Here is a 12,941-nt window from a genome sequence, read left to right as displayed (position 1 = left end):
ATTCCAACTTCTTAGTGATGGCTCAAACAATTGCTTTCCTGACACCCAGCTTGGAGACCTGGACAGTTTCCGGTTCCGCTTGGCTTTGGCCCACAGCCCTTGTAGGCATGTGGAGAGTGAACCTGCAAGATGATAGCTGTCTTTCTGTGTCTTCCTCTCAAATAAATAAACTTTTAAAAACTTAAAAAGAAAACAAGCCAAAAAAACATCTTGGCCCTAGGAAAGAAAGAATATTTTAACCAGGCTGATTACCATGGAAATTATAAGGATTTTTTTTCAAATATTTGCACCAAATTGAGTAAAACAGCAAGGCCAGATGGTTTCTGGGGGTGGAGTGTGAGGGGAATAGTTGTACCAAAGGTTTTAAAGAGAAGGTAAATTCCATGCTCGAAACTGTTCAAAACAAAAAAATAGAAGTAAAACACGCAGTTCTTTTTAATGGTTTTGTTTAACATTGATGCCAAAACCTGATAAAGATTGAAGAAGCAGAAGACTAACTGGCCAATCTCACTAATGAATATTGGATTTGGAAATCATGAATAATACACGAAGAAGCCCAAGCAAGCAGCTCGTTAAAATAAATATTCCTAACTCAAAATGAGGTTTGTTCCAGTGGCAGAATAATTCATATTAGGTAAAATAATCAAATATTAGCTATATTAAGAGATCTGGGGAGAAAAATCTTATACTTAAAACCATAAACATAAACTTGATATCTGATACAGTATAACAGACTTTAAAGATTTGCTTTATTTTTATTGGAAAAGTAGATTTACAGAGAGAAGGAAAGACAGAAAGATCTTCCATCTGCTAGTTAACTTCCCAAGTGATTGCAACATCTGGAGCTGAGGCATTCTGAAGCCAGGCACCTCCTCCATGTCTACCAAACAGGTGCAGGGTCCCAGGGCATTGGGCCATCCTCCACTTCCTTTCTCAGGCCACAAGCAGGGAGCTGGATGGGAAGTGGAGCTGCGGGTATATGAACCAGCACCAGTATAGGATCCTAGCTCTTGCAAGGTGAGGATTTACCACTGAGCCATTATGCTGGGCCCCAGTATAACACTTTTTAAAAGCAGCCCTTCCCCTGCGCCCCCCCCCACAGTATTATCAGAACAAGTGGATACTTCCGTAAGTCGATTTGTCTTGTCCTTAATGAACCATCCTCATTAGAATGAGGAAGAAGACAATGATATTCACTGTCGCTATTACTGTTTAACAGGGTATAGGAACAACTAGTTAGTACAGTCAGAAAAACTGTAGACTAAGAGCTGCAACAATGGGAAAGATTAAGGGTGTACTGACACTATTTCTACATGGCATATTTGGTAGATTTCTATAAATGATGAATCCAGGAACACAAAACCTTAAAATGTCTATAAATAATAGCATACAGTGATACAGTGAGATATAAATTTAATGTACAGACATCAAAATATATCTATAACTTCATTAGGTATAATTGAAATGAAATTATTTAAAGTAGATATAGCAAAGTAACTAGGGGTAAATATGTAAGAAACGTATAAGACTTATATTTTTAAAAACCTAATACTATCCAGGAAATGAAGTAAGATGAAAACAAAATGCAATGATATACTACATTCTTAAGGGCTCAGTGTGAAAGATGTTGCGGGCCCAGCCCCGTAACTCAATGACTAAAGCATCACCTTGCAAGTACTGGGATCCCACATGGGCACCAGTTCATGTCCCAGCTGCTTCACTTTCCATCCAGCTCCCTGACTGTGGCCTGAGAAAGCAGCAGAGGATGGCCCAAAGCCTTGGGAGACCCAAAAGAAGCTCCTGGCTCCTGGCTCCTGGCTTTGAATCAGCTCAGCTCCAACCATTGCAGCTGCTTAGGGACTGAACTAACAGACTGAAGTTCTTTCTCTCTGTCTCTGTTCTTCTCCATAAATCTGATCTGCCTCCCCAATGAGAATGAATACATCCTTAAAAAATTTTCAATTCTGTTCCAGTTATGAAATTAACAAAATACTAATACAAATTGCATAGATTTGTTTTTTGTTTCATTTTGGAGTTATTTTTAGGAGGTGAGAAGAGAGGGGAATGGACAAGAGCTGCAGAAGTGGAAAGATAATGGGTTGGAAGGCTGATAACAAAAACAGAGCCTGGAAACAGATGGGATCTTCATGGGATAAAATCCCTCGCTGGCTCGGGAATTCAGTGTCTGATAGAGGATCTCCCAGGCTGCCATGTATTATCTTCAGTGTTTAGACAGAGACTGTAGCTGAGATCCATGTTGATAGAGTGGAGCTGGGTTGTTTTCAGTCGAGCATGTGGAGAAGTGCCTGAGCAGGGAGGGGAAATTCTACTAGGAACAGCCTTTTTTCTTTTCCTAGACAGGCAGTAAAGGCAGGTGGGAGTACAGTGAGGAGAGCTGAGTGTTTGCATTGAACAAGCAACAAGTGTATGCTGTTTGCTTTGGACGCAAGATGTCTCCTAAAACAAGACTCACTAATAAAGGAAAGGCTAAAGACATTAATTAGAAAAACAGAACCTCAGATGGGGAGGCTCTGGTTATTTATTCAGGTTAATTGTTCTAGAAGAATTATCCCTAATTATCCTTGTGCAAAACACATACCAAGTAATATTTTACAATGTATTAATGATAAGAATAAAGTGTTGTTGCCTCTGGTAGCCACAAACATCTTTGCTACTCAAATTGTGGGTGCTGTGCAGCAAGAAAAATAAGATGTTTGCCATTTCCTATGCTGCAGGTATCACCTAAATAGTAAACCTGCTGTGTGAAAAAATGCTGCTCACAAAGGGACTCAGAAATCCTGGGAGACACGTTTTAATGACTTGTGAAATCAGAAAGCTTTTACCCTTGGTTCTTGTCTTGACTTCTTTGTTTCGCCCTCTGGGTTTTAGTATTTCTCAGCTCCTACCAAAGGAGTCATTCAGGTATCTGAAAGGAGTTCAGTTATAGGTGTCAGAATACTTCCTGGGATTTGACAGGGAATTTTGCAGCTGTCATTGTCAGAGGCTAAATGTGGTTGTGTGTTCCCAGCATCTGGTTAGCCTCACAGAGGGCCCCATTGTCTAGGCAGAAAGGTGAGTACAGTTCTCGCCCAACGAGATGCGTCCAATCAGGCTCTTGACACCAGACATTTGACTTTCACTGCACGGATAGAAAACTCAAAATTTCTTTTCTGTTTTCTGTTATTCTTTGATGTGGCACCTTGGGTTCTGTACTAGGCTCTGCTGACAGGAAATATTAATAAATTGAGGGGGAAAAAAACCCAGGAGAAGCCTTGATGTTGTGGCTGCAGCCCAGGAGGGTTACTGAGCTTGATGTGGGAGATGCAGATTGAGGTGGCTTCTCCACCTGGTGAAGCAGGTGGCTGTGGGTAAAGTTGTTTTCCTCTGTGAGCGTCAGTTTCTGCTGCTCAGTAGACATGGAAACCACATGTTTTATTGGCCCAGGGCAGCCATGGCCTGCAGCTGCTGTCCTTTGTCCTTATTCATAGCACCCTCTTTCACTCGCAGAGATATTTTGGTTTTGATCATAAATGACTGGGTTACACTCTCTATCTTGCAAGGTTGCTGTGAGTTTTAAGTAAATTTCACGTGTGTAAAACCCTGGCACACAGTAGATGCTTAAATGGTGGTGATTAGTATTATTAAACTGTTTGGTCTTTTCAAACCAGACTTCAAAGAAAATTACTCAACAGACAGTGTCTGTTTTTATGAAAATTTGGCCTCTCTCCCAATCATCCTGCCTTTTATTCCACCCACATAGAAATCCCTGCCCAAAGCAATGAATTTGAGCAGTTGCAACAGCTATTAAAAATGTTCTAATTGTCCTGGCTTCTCAGAGTATCTTGCATTCACAGGTTATGATACATATTTTGTACATATAACTTGTTTTGCTAGGAAGATGTGAAGACAACGGATGGGCATATTATTAACTTTGTCATAATAGAGTACTTTAGGACATGGTTGGAAGTTTGTTTTGCAAAACACATCTCATTTCTCACAAGAATTATTAGGAAATGGGGGCAGTGTTGTAATAGTTGTTACTGTCAATTTAATGATCTGGAACGAGGCTTAGAAATATGGCATTGCTTTCTCAAGTTCACATATATAGAAGGCATGGGGGAAGATAGGAAGGCAGGACTTCTTGGAACTTATTTTCACTGCACCATTTTGGGTAAATAAAAGGGTGAAGTTGCTGGGTTTCATTCTTTTTCTTTTTAATTTTTTTTTCTTCCAAGAGATGTGTCAGTGCTGTATAGCCCTAGGATACAGACATAGTGGCCATGAGAGCGTATTGCCTGGAAATTATTACTCCCGATATAGTCGTTTGCTCCTGGGTCTCTCTGTCTATCTATCACAGGGCACAGTGCACAGTCAGTGCCAGCTCTCTGTTGCCCACTGTTCTACAATTGCTGGCATCGTGTTTCTTTGAATTATTGCAACAAGGACAAGAAAATTGGGGGCTGTCATTCCCAGGCCTTTGAACATACAAACTAGTGAGTGTGTCTTCAGTGGCCTGTTCCAATTTCCTTTGTTGTACACATCCTTTTACAAAGTCTTCAGACTCCATCCATGCCAGTCTTCCCACCCAGATGAGAAGACAGCATCCCTATCTTATTGCTGTTTGGGATCCCATCATGTTGCCAAGCAGCTGGCACACGGAAAGACTCAAGCCCCAGAGACTGTGCCATATGAGGGTATATTCAATATTTATCGCAGTCAACTAAGCTATCTTTGAATATGCTTGTATCATGGATGAGGATATTGTATTTTGGAGAGATTAAGTCATTTGCTTAAGATCACATCATTTTTAATAAAAAAAAAAAATTTAAAGATTTATTTAACTAGAATGTCAGAGTTCTAGTGAAAAGGTGACTGATATATCTTCCATTTGTTGATTCATTCCCCAGACAACTACAGCGGTCCAGGGCTCAGCTGGTCTTAGCTGAGAGCCAGGAGCTTCTTTTAGGTTTCCCATGTGGATTCAGGTGCCCGAGGCTTTGGACCATTGTCTGCTTCTTTCTTGGGTCAGAGCAGGAAGCTGGATCAGGAGGTGACACAGCCAGAATTGGAACTGGCACCTATGTGGTACTCTGGCACTGACGCCTGCTACATCACTGAACCCAATCATGTCACTTTTTTATGAATAATCCTTTTTTTAAAAAAAACAAAGATGTGTTTATTTTTGTTGGAAAGTCAGATTTAGAGAGAAGAAGAGAAAGAAAGCTCTTCATTCCATTAATTCATTTCCCAAGTGGCTGCAAAGGCCAGAGCTGAACCAATCTGAAGCCAAGAGCCAGAAGCTGCTTCCAGGTTGCCCACACAGATACAGGGTCCCAAGGCTGTGGGCCATCCTCCACTGCTTTCCCAGGCTACAGGTAGAGAATTAGAAACTTTTAAAAAAATTAGAACTTTAAAAAAAATATTTATTTTGTGTCCTTCAAAGGCAGTGTTAGAAAGGACACAGGGAGAGACATTATCTGTGCTCTGGCATACTTCCCAGCTACAAGGGCTGAACCATGGTAAAGCCAGGAGCCAGGAGCTTCATTCCACTAGTTCATTTCCCAAGTGGCTGCAAGGGCCAGAGCTGAGCCAATCCAAAGCCAGGACTTAGGCTATCTTCTACTGCTATCCCATGCACATTAGCAGGCAGGTGGATCAGAAATGAACTAGCTGAGATGTAAGCCAATGCCAATATGGGACGCCAGTAGTGCAGATGGTGCCAATATGGGATGCCACTGTGCCGGCCCCAAAGTATGTAATTTAAGTTTGGACATAGGTACACTCTTGATATTATCATCACAATCATGATAGTATGAAATCCATCACCTCCAGAGATATAGAGATCTCTGTGCATCCACCTTTCTTACTTTCAATCCCATGTTTTACTTCCAGTAATGAGTATGTCAGGAGTAAAACCTTTGCTGTAATCCTTTGTTCCTAACACAGTCTGATGGGGGCTCGTGAGTTAATGAGATAACATAAAGAGCGTCTTGGCCAACCCAGTTGGCCGTCAACAGAAGCTTGGGTAAATATGTATTGGAGCAAAAGGAACATCCCAGTGAAATGAGTGAATGGTAGGCTCCCACAGCCACATGGACATATCTTAGAAACATAACAGTAAGCCAGAGCCATCTCTATTTTTAAAATGTTGATTTATTGGTTGGTTGGTTGGTTGGTTGATTTGAAAGACAGAATGACACAGGAAGAGTGAGATAGGGAGCCAGAAAGATAGATCTTCTATCTGCTGATTCAGACCCCAAAAGACTTCAACAAAAATTGAGGCCAGGCCAAACCCAGGAGCCAGGAACTCCATCCCAATATACCATTGGCCCAACTAGCCCAAAAGTTATGGGTTAAAATCAGAGCTGAATAAAGAGATGCTGCAATGAATACCACAGAAATATGTAAGTCAGAGTTAGTACAAATAGCTATATGCAAATAAATTGGAACGTATAGAAGTAACGGATCAACTTCTGAACACATGCAGTCCACCAAAATTGAGTTGAAGACATAGAAATGAAAACATAGAAAACTCAAAACAAGCAATCCAGTTAAGAAATGGGTAAAAGACACGAACAAGCATTTCTGAAAGGGTGACATACCAATAGACAAGAGACACATGAAAAAACAATTGTGGTGTTATATACATGATGGAATACTACTCAGATGTGAAAAAAAATGAAATTCTGTCTTTTGCAACAAATTGGGTGCACTGGAGACCATTATGCTTAATGAAATAAGCCAATCCCCCAAAAAGATAAATATCATATTTTCCCTGATTTGTGGCAACCAAAGTAAAAAAATTATATATATGAATTAAACTCACACTTGGAGATTTGATTATTGTTCATAGCTTTTGTTTATACCCTGAGGAATAGTGTTTGTTCTACTTACTACTTATTGAATTCTTTATTTAGTGGAGGGTTAAGCTTATGTCTATAAAGAAAATTGGCAGTAGGTTATTGTAAAAAATAAAAGATGAAGCAACCAAGGAGAAAGGGTGAGAGGAAGGGAGGTTAGGGTGGAAATATCTTTACTCTCTTAAAACTATATATGAAATACTTCAATTTTATTGCCTTTTTAAAATTCAAACAGAACAAATACTATATCCATTTAAGCATTTGTTTTCCCATTTTTTCCCCATTTTTATTGTTTAAGTAAAAGGTCACTTTAAATCCAAATGCATCAATTAATGGCAAAAAGGGACATACATATATGTGGAATCAGACTTGTTTACTAACAGTGTGGCTATGGAGATCATCTCATGGCCATTGTGGAGTTGCTGAATGGACCGCAAATCCTTTTCCCCATTACCACTTTGTTGTTATTGGTTCCAGAAAAAAAAAAAAAAGTGTCATAAAAGAAGAATAGCATTAAGTCAGGATGTTTTAGGTCTAAAAATACTGAAGGCATAAGACCAGTGAAGACTGCAACAGTTTTGGCACCTTATAAAACCATCTAGGGAGAGAGAAATCAAGAAGCAACACCAGACAGATTTAATTCTGGGAGGGCCAAGCTGTCCTCCAAAAGTGGAGGGGTTTTGTTAGCAGAAGTCAAGCATGCAAACTGCTTTGGTCCTTCTGATCTCTATAAAGGGAGAGTCAGTTGCTCAAAATATATAGCTGGTAAGTGACTAGGTCAGGATGTCCACCCACTGTGCTCTTCATCCACTATGCCATGCTGCTTACTTTTTCAGATCACCTGAAGTTTTTGTTCTTTAGAAATATAAAAGGCAGTTGTATTTTTAGACCAGAAGACGTGAGAGTTTTGTGAATATTGTAAGTACTCTCGATCTGTTCCACAGCCGAGACTTTGAGGGCCAGGGATGGATTGCAATCCTAGCTGCTCACTGTACTCTTTCCAAACAGAAAGAGGCTTTGCTCCTCGGAGTCTCTCTTTCTTTATTAAACAACAGCCAGTTAGTACCTACTGACTCCTTTTAAACTAAAAATGCTGAAGTAACTTTTAATGCAATTTTTGGTTAAAGCTACAGACTTCATAGGGAAGACAAGCAAAATAAATCTTACATATGCAAGTCAGTATCTACTGTTGCTATTGGGAAGGATTTGAAATTGAGTAAGGTGAGCAGGTAAGGGTCAACAAGAAGGGGGCTCGAATAAATATCTAGGGAAAAAAATGTTCTGGCTGTGTGGATGTCTAAAGGATGAGCATTTCATGTGGAAACAAGTGCAGTCACCCTCAGTCGGGTGAGTGTATGGACAGTGGAGTGGATAATATGACTAGAGAATAAAAAGAAGGGATAGAATAGTGGATGTGATCAGATAGATACAAGTAGACCAGCTAGTAGGTCACTTAGAATTTTCATGTTAGGGTCGTAAGGACTTTGGACAGCAGTGTGATCTGGCTTGTATTTTTGAAGGATTTATTCAGCAGCTTTGTTGAAAATAGACCATTGGACCCAAAATAAGGGAGCATAGCAGTACCATGCTCAGCCTAATGTAGAAATGATGGGATGATGATGTGTTTTGCAATTGAGATGTGTGAGATTCTTCCTGTACACCTCCTGTATTTATGGGCATGGAAAGGAATGGGAGCCTTATCATTCTGAAAACATTTTCTTCAGTTGACTTTGTTTCTGTATAATGGTCGTATTTGCATGTGACTTTATCTGACTTGTACATTTCAGTAACGTTTTCTTGCAAGAAAGGGGAGCATGCTATCATGGGGATGCTATTTGTCGGTTGTGACGCTGTGGCTGTGTCTGGTAGTTGTCCCAAGATAAATAAGGCTGCACGGAAGTGCTGTTTGATGTGGAGGGTTGTGGACACGTCAGTATCCATCAGCGGAAGGAAATGTGGCTAATGGGGCTGATGGGCACCGTGGGGATGCTTGCAAATAGTCACATTGAGTTTCACTGCACACCCCTGGTGTACATCAACCAGTAAAGGGACCCCTCATTGCAGGCTGACCCTGCTGTTCTTCACCAGCCTCAAGCTTTGCTTTTTCTTCTTCTAAATGATTTTGATTAGAATTTGCTTCTTACTGCCTTTAACATCTATATGCTATGTTAAGTTTGCCTGGGAAGTTGTGTAATCTTCTGATACACTAGATGACGATTCAACTCCAGACAGGTGATCTTAACACAAACAGCCATGAAATTCTCAAATACAATTAATTTTGATGTGTGTGTTTGTATTTATGTGCTTTAAGGGTAGAAGATGTGTATTATAAATAAAATCTACAAAGTGTCAAAACTGAAAACTGATGGGAACTAATTGGCTGATTTAGTTGCTGCTGACTCAAAACTGCTTTTAGGAACCCCATTCCAGAGTGCTGGTTCATGTTTTGGCTGCTCTGCTTCCAATATGGCTTCTAGTTCATGTGCCTCAGAGGCTGGGGAAGGAGGACCCAGGTGCTTTAGTCCCTGTCCCTGATGTGGGAGACTGCGATGGAGTTCCTGGCTTCAGCCTGCTCCAGATCTGGCTGTTGTGAGGAATCACAAGATAGGAGATTTTCTCTCCACCTCTTTCTTTCCCTCCTGCCATGCCTTTCAAATAAAACATAAAGGAACTCAAATGCGCTTTGATAATCTTTCAAGGATATGTGTGAATTTTAACTATCCAGAATCAGATAAAATATGAATGGATATAGTACACATTGGTGTCAACATGAGCTCTCAGTAATACAGGGTGCAGTTCATATCCTGAGTATATTTAGTTAAGCATATTTTACATTTTTCTTAGGTGTGAAAGAACCTAGGTGATCATTTTGTATGGTTATGTGTTAGGAATATAAGGTAGGGGCATCATTGTGGCACAACAGGCTAAGCCTCCACTTGTGGCACTAGATCCCATATTGGAGTGCTAGAGCAACAGTTCAAGTCCTGGTTGCTCCACTTCCAATGGAGCTCTCTGCTAATATGCCTGGGAGAGCAGTTGGCCATGTCCAAAATGCTTGGAGCCTTGTGACCCACATGGGAGACCCAGGTGAATGCCTGACTTCTGGTTCCCTAACTTTGGGCTGGCTTAGCACTGGCTATTGCAAAGCATCTGGGGAGTGAACCAGTAGATGGAAAATTGCTTTCTCTCTCTTTCTGCCTTCCAAATAAATACATAATATTTTTAAAGGAGTATAAAGTAAAAATTATATTGAAATATCTGATTTTGTAATTTTCTTATTTGCCCAATGACTTACTGTCATTAGTCTCTGCAAAAAAAAGTGGATACTTTTGGGCCCGGTGCGATAGTGTAGCCGTTAATGTCCTCTCCTTGAATGCACCAGCATCACATATAGGCACGGGTTCTAATCCCAGTGGCCCCCCTTCACATCCAGCTCCTTGGTTGTGGCCTGAGAATGCAGTCGAGGATAGCCCAAAGCCTTGGGAATCCACACCCTGTGGGAGACTCAGAAGAGACTCTTGGCTCCTGGCTTTGGATTGGCTCAGCTCCAGCCTTGAGGAGTGAACCATAGAACAGAAGATCTTCTCTCTGTCTCCTCCTCTCTGTATATCTACCTTTCCAATAAAAATAAATCTTAAAAAAAAAAAAGTGGATACTTTTAACTCTTGATTTCGCTGTTTTAAAGTCATCTTTATGCCTTTCCCACTTTCACATCCATGATGTTTGGTAGTCATAGACATGCTCACATTTTTCACCCAGGAATGCCTAAGGTCTGTAAATATAGAGAAGAGGCAGCACAGGTGCATTTTTTGGAAACGAAATACCACGGTATAGAAACAGATTCACTGGGATTTATAGTGTGAGACCCTGTCACTTTACACCCAACTGTTCTCATTAGCTCTTACGTAGCATCCTCCCGCCACTCTCCCCGCAGAACTGAGGGGCTCTGGAAGGTGTAGACTAGATATTTTGCAACGAGATAGATTCGGTAGCTATGAACAGTGATGACAGTGTTCTCATGTTTGCAATTCCTCACCAATGCATTTCTGTACTTCTCATTCCTAGTGCCCTCTTAGAAATTTGCATTAGATCCAAAAGACCTAAACGCTGGTATTTAAAGTCAGGTAAAAATCTTACAGATATAATGCTGAGTGAGAAGAGCAAGTGACAAGAGAAAACTAAAATACAATTTGTCTTATAGACAGTCCAAATACAGGCAGAATGAAAACACAGAGTTAGGACCTGAAGGGTTGGTTACCCTTGTTTTGGGCTGTGTCTGATTAATGGGAAGGGGGAGATGTAGAATCGATCCGGGTTCTGTTTACACAGGTGCTCCCTTTCAGAAGGGTCATTGGCCTTTTACCCTTCAGTAAAATTCTTTTTAATACTCTTTTTAAAAGATGTACTTATTTTTATATGAAAGGCAGATTTATAAGAAAGAGAAGGAGAAACACAGGGAGAGAGACTTTCCATCTGCTGTTTTCACTCTCAAATAACTGCAACAGCCAGGGACGGGCTGGTTCAAAGCCACAAACCAGGAGCCAGAAGCCTGAAGCTTCTTCTGGGTCTCCCACATGAATGCAGGGGCTTAAGGCTTTGGACCATCCTCTGCTGCTTTCCCACACCACAAGCAGGAAGCTGGATAGGAAGTGGAGCAGCCAGGATGTGAACCGGCAACCATATGGGATCCCAGTTTGTGCAAGGTGAGGATTTAGCCACTGAGCCATTGCACCGGGCCAGTAAAATTCTTTCTTAAAGCCTTGTGTTCATAAATGGCAGTTTTGTTGAAAAGCTTTAAACTTGCAGAACAGTTCTTACACATTCATTGAATATTATAAACTGCCGTTGCCCACAAAGCCAGTTACCCTTGTGGTTGTCATATCTAAGCCAGTTCCATGTATTTACAGTCCTTGGACTCCTGTGCCACCACCCCAGCTACTATGGAGCCAGGTTGAAGTGTGTCATGAAGTGTTGCCCAGACACCTTTTTTGCCAGCAGGTGTTTGTGAAGGGAATGAGACACGTTGCAGAAAGACTCTTTAGCCGGGGTATTAATCCGTATCAACACTGCCAGCAATGTTTTTCCTGGAATTCTGATAAGGCTCAGAGCTTTAGTCAGCCTCTTATAATTTCACAATCTCTCACCAACTCTTCTCCATGCATACATTTTCAGAAGAGCACGGACCATTGAATAACAATAGCTCTGTCATGTTTGAAATGTTCTCCAAAGTCAGAGCCTGAAGGAAATAGACGTCAAAATTATTCTGAGCAAAACTCAGCATTAATCAAAATGGAAACCGATGGCCATGGCAGTGATGTTTCTCTTGACTGCGGACATTGGACTATAGCCATAGCTTTCTGATTCTGTAAACAGAGGAAACACGGCAACAACTTCAAAGATGTGGCTCAGCAAACCTTTCTCAGGTTTCACAGTTTTTACTGGCTGAAGCTGATGTGAATGTTGTGTATTTTGGGTCAGCCCAAGAGGATAACTATTTGCTTGCAAACCATTGCTTCTGCTTTTAAAATGTGACTTCTACTATTGCTGTTGTTGTTGTGTTGTTATTATTTTGGCTTTCTTTAAGTCAGTCTCATGTTTTTTAAACTGAGAGATCTTTTCAAGTGTTCCACCAGCAATTTACATGTCGTGACTTCTTTCTCTGCAGTATCCTCTGTCTTCGTCAGAGGAGGAGAGGCACATTTCCATCCGGCGACCTAAAACACCAACCTCAGGTGACTTCTCCGACCTCAATACACAGACCAACTGGACCAGGTCACTTCCACTGCCAACACCAGAAGAGAAGATGCGGCAGCAAGCACAGACAGTCCAGGCTGATGTGGTTCCCATTAACATAACCGGTACGCCCTGTGGGAGCACACGGATACGGATTCACAGTGCAGTTGGGAGCGTGACCATGGCTTTGTGTTGGTTCCAGGCTCTTAGCATCTCATGTATGCGCTGGAGTGAGCAGCTGTGATCTCACTGGCTTCCTGCCCTGTGTTTAATGAAGAACCCGTTGCTTGTTAGGTCAGAGGACTAGGTCGCCAAACCTCGGTGGTGAAGAACACAGTTGTCCTACAG

The 12,941-nt window shown here is 41.2% G+C and overlaps 1 protein-coding gene across 2 annotated transcripts in view; it reads left to right on the top strand.

Annotated features, from left to right (window-relative positions):
• Positions 1 to 12,941, top strand: part of NHSL1 (NHS like 1) — a 142,089-nt gene that overhangs the window by 106,848 nt on the left and 22,300 nt on the right. For both annotated transcript variants that reach the window (XM_040965320.1, XM_040965321.1), the window contains exon 4: positions 12,526 to 12,718. In XM_040965320.1, the coding sequence (XP_040821254.1) occupies positions 12,526 to 12,718 (193 nt within the window). The remainder of the gene's footprint in view (positions 1 to 12,525; positions 12,719 to 12,941) is intronic.

This window comes from Ochotona curzoniae, unplaced genomic scaffold (genome assembly GCF_017591425.1).
Source record: "Ochotona curzoniae isolate NIBS_2020 unplaced genomic scaffold, NIBS_Ocur_1.0 scaffold_3890, whole genome shotgun sequence".
NCBI lineage: Eukaryota > Metazoa > Chordata > Mammalia > Lagomorpha > Ochotonidae > Ochotona > Ochotona curzoniae.
This window is presented reverse-complemented; position numbering and strand designations above follow the sequence as displayed.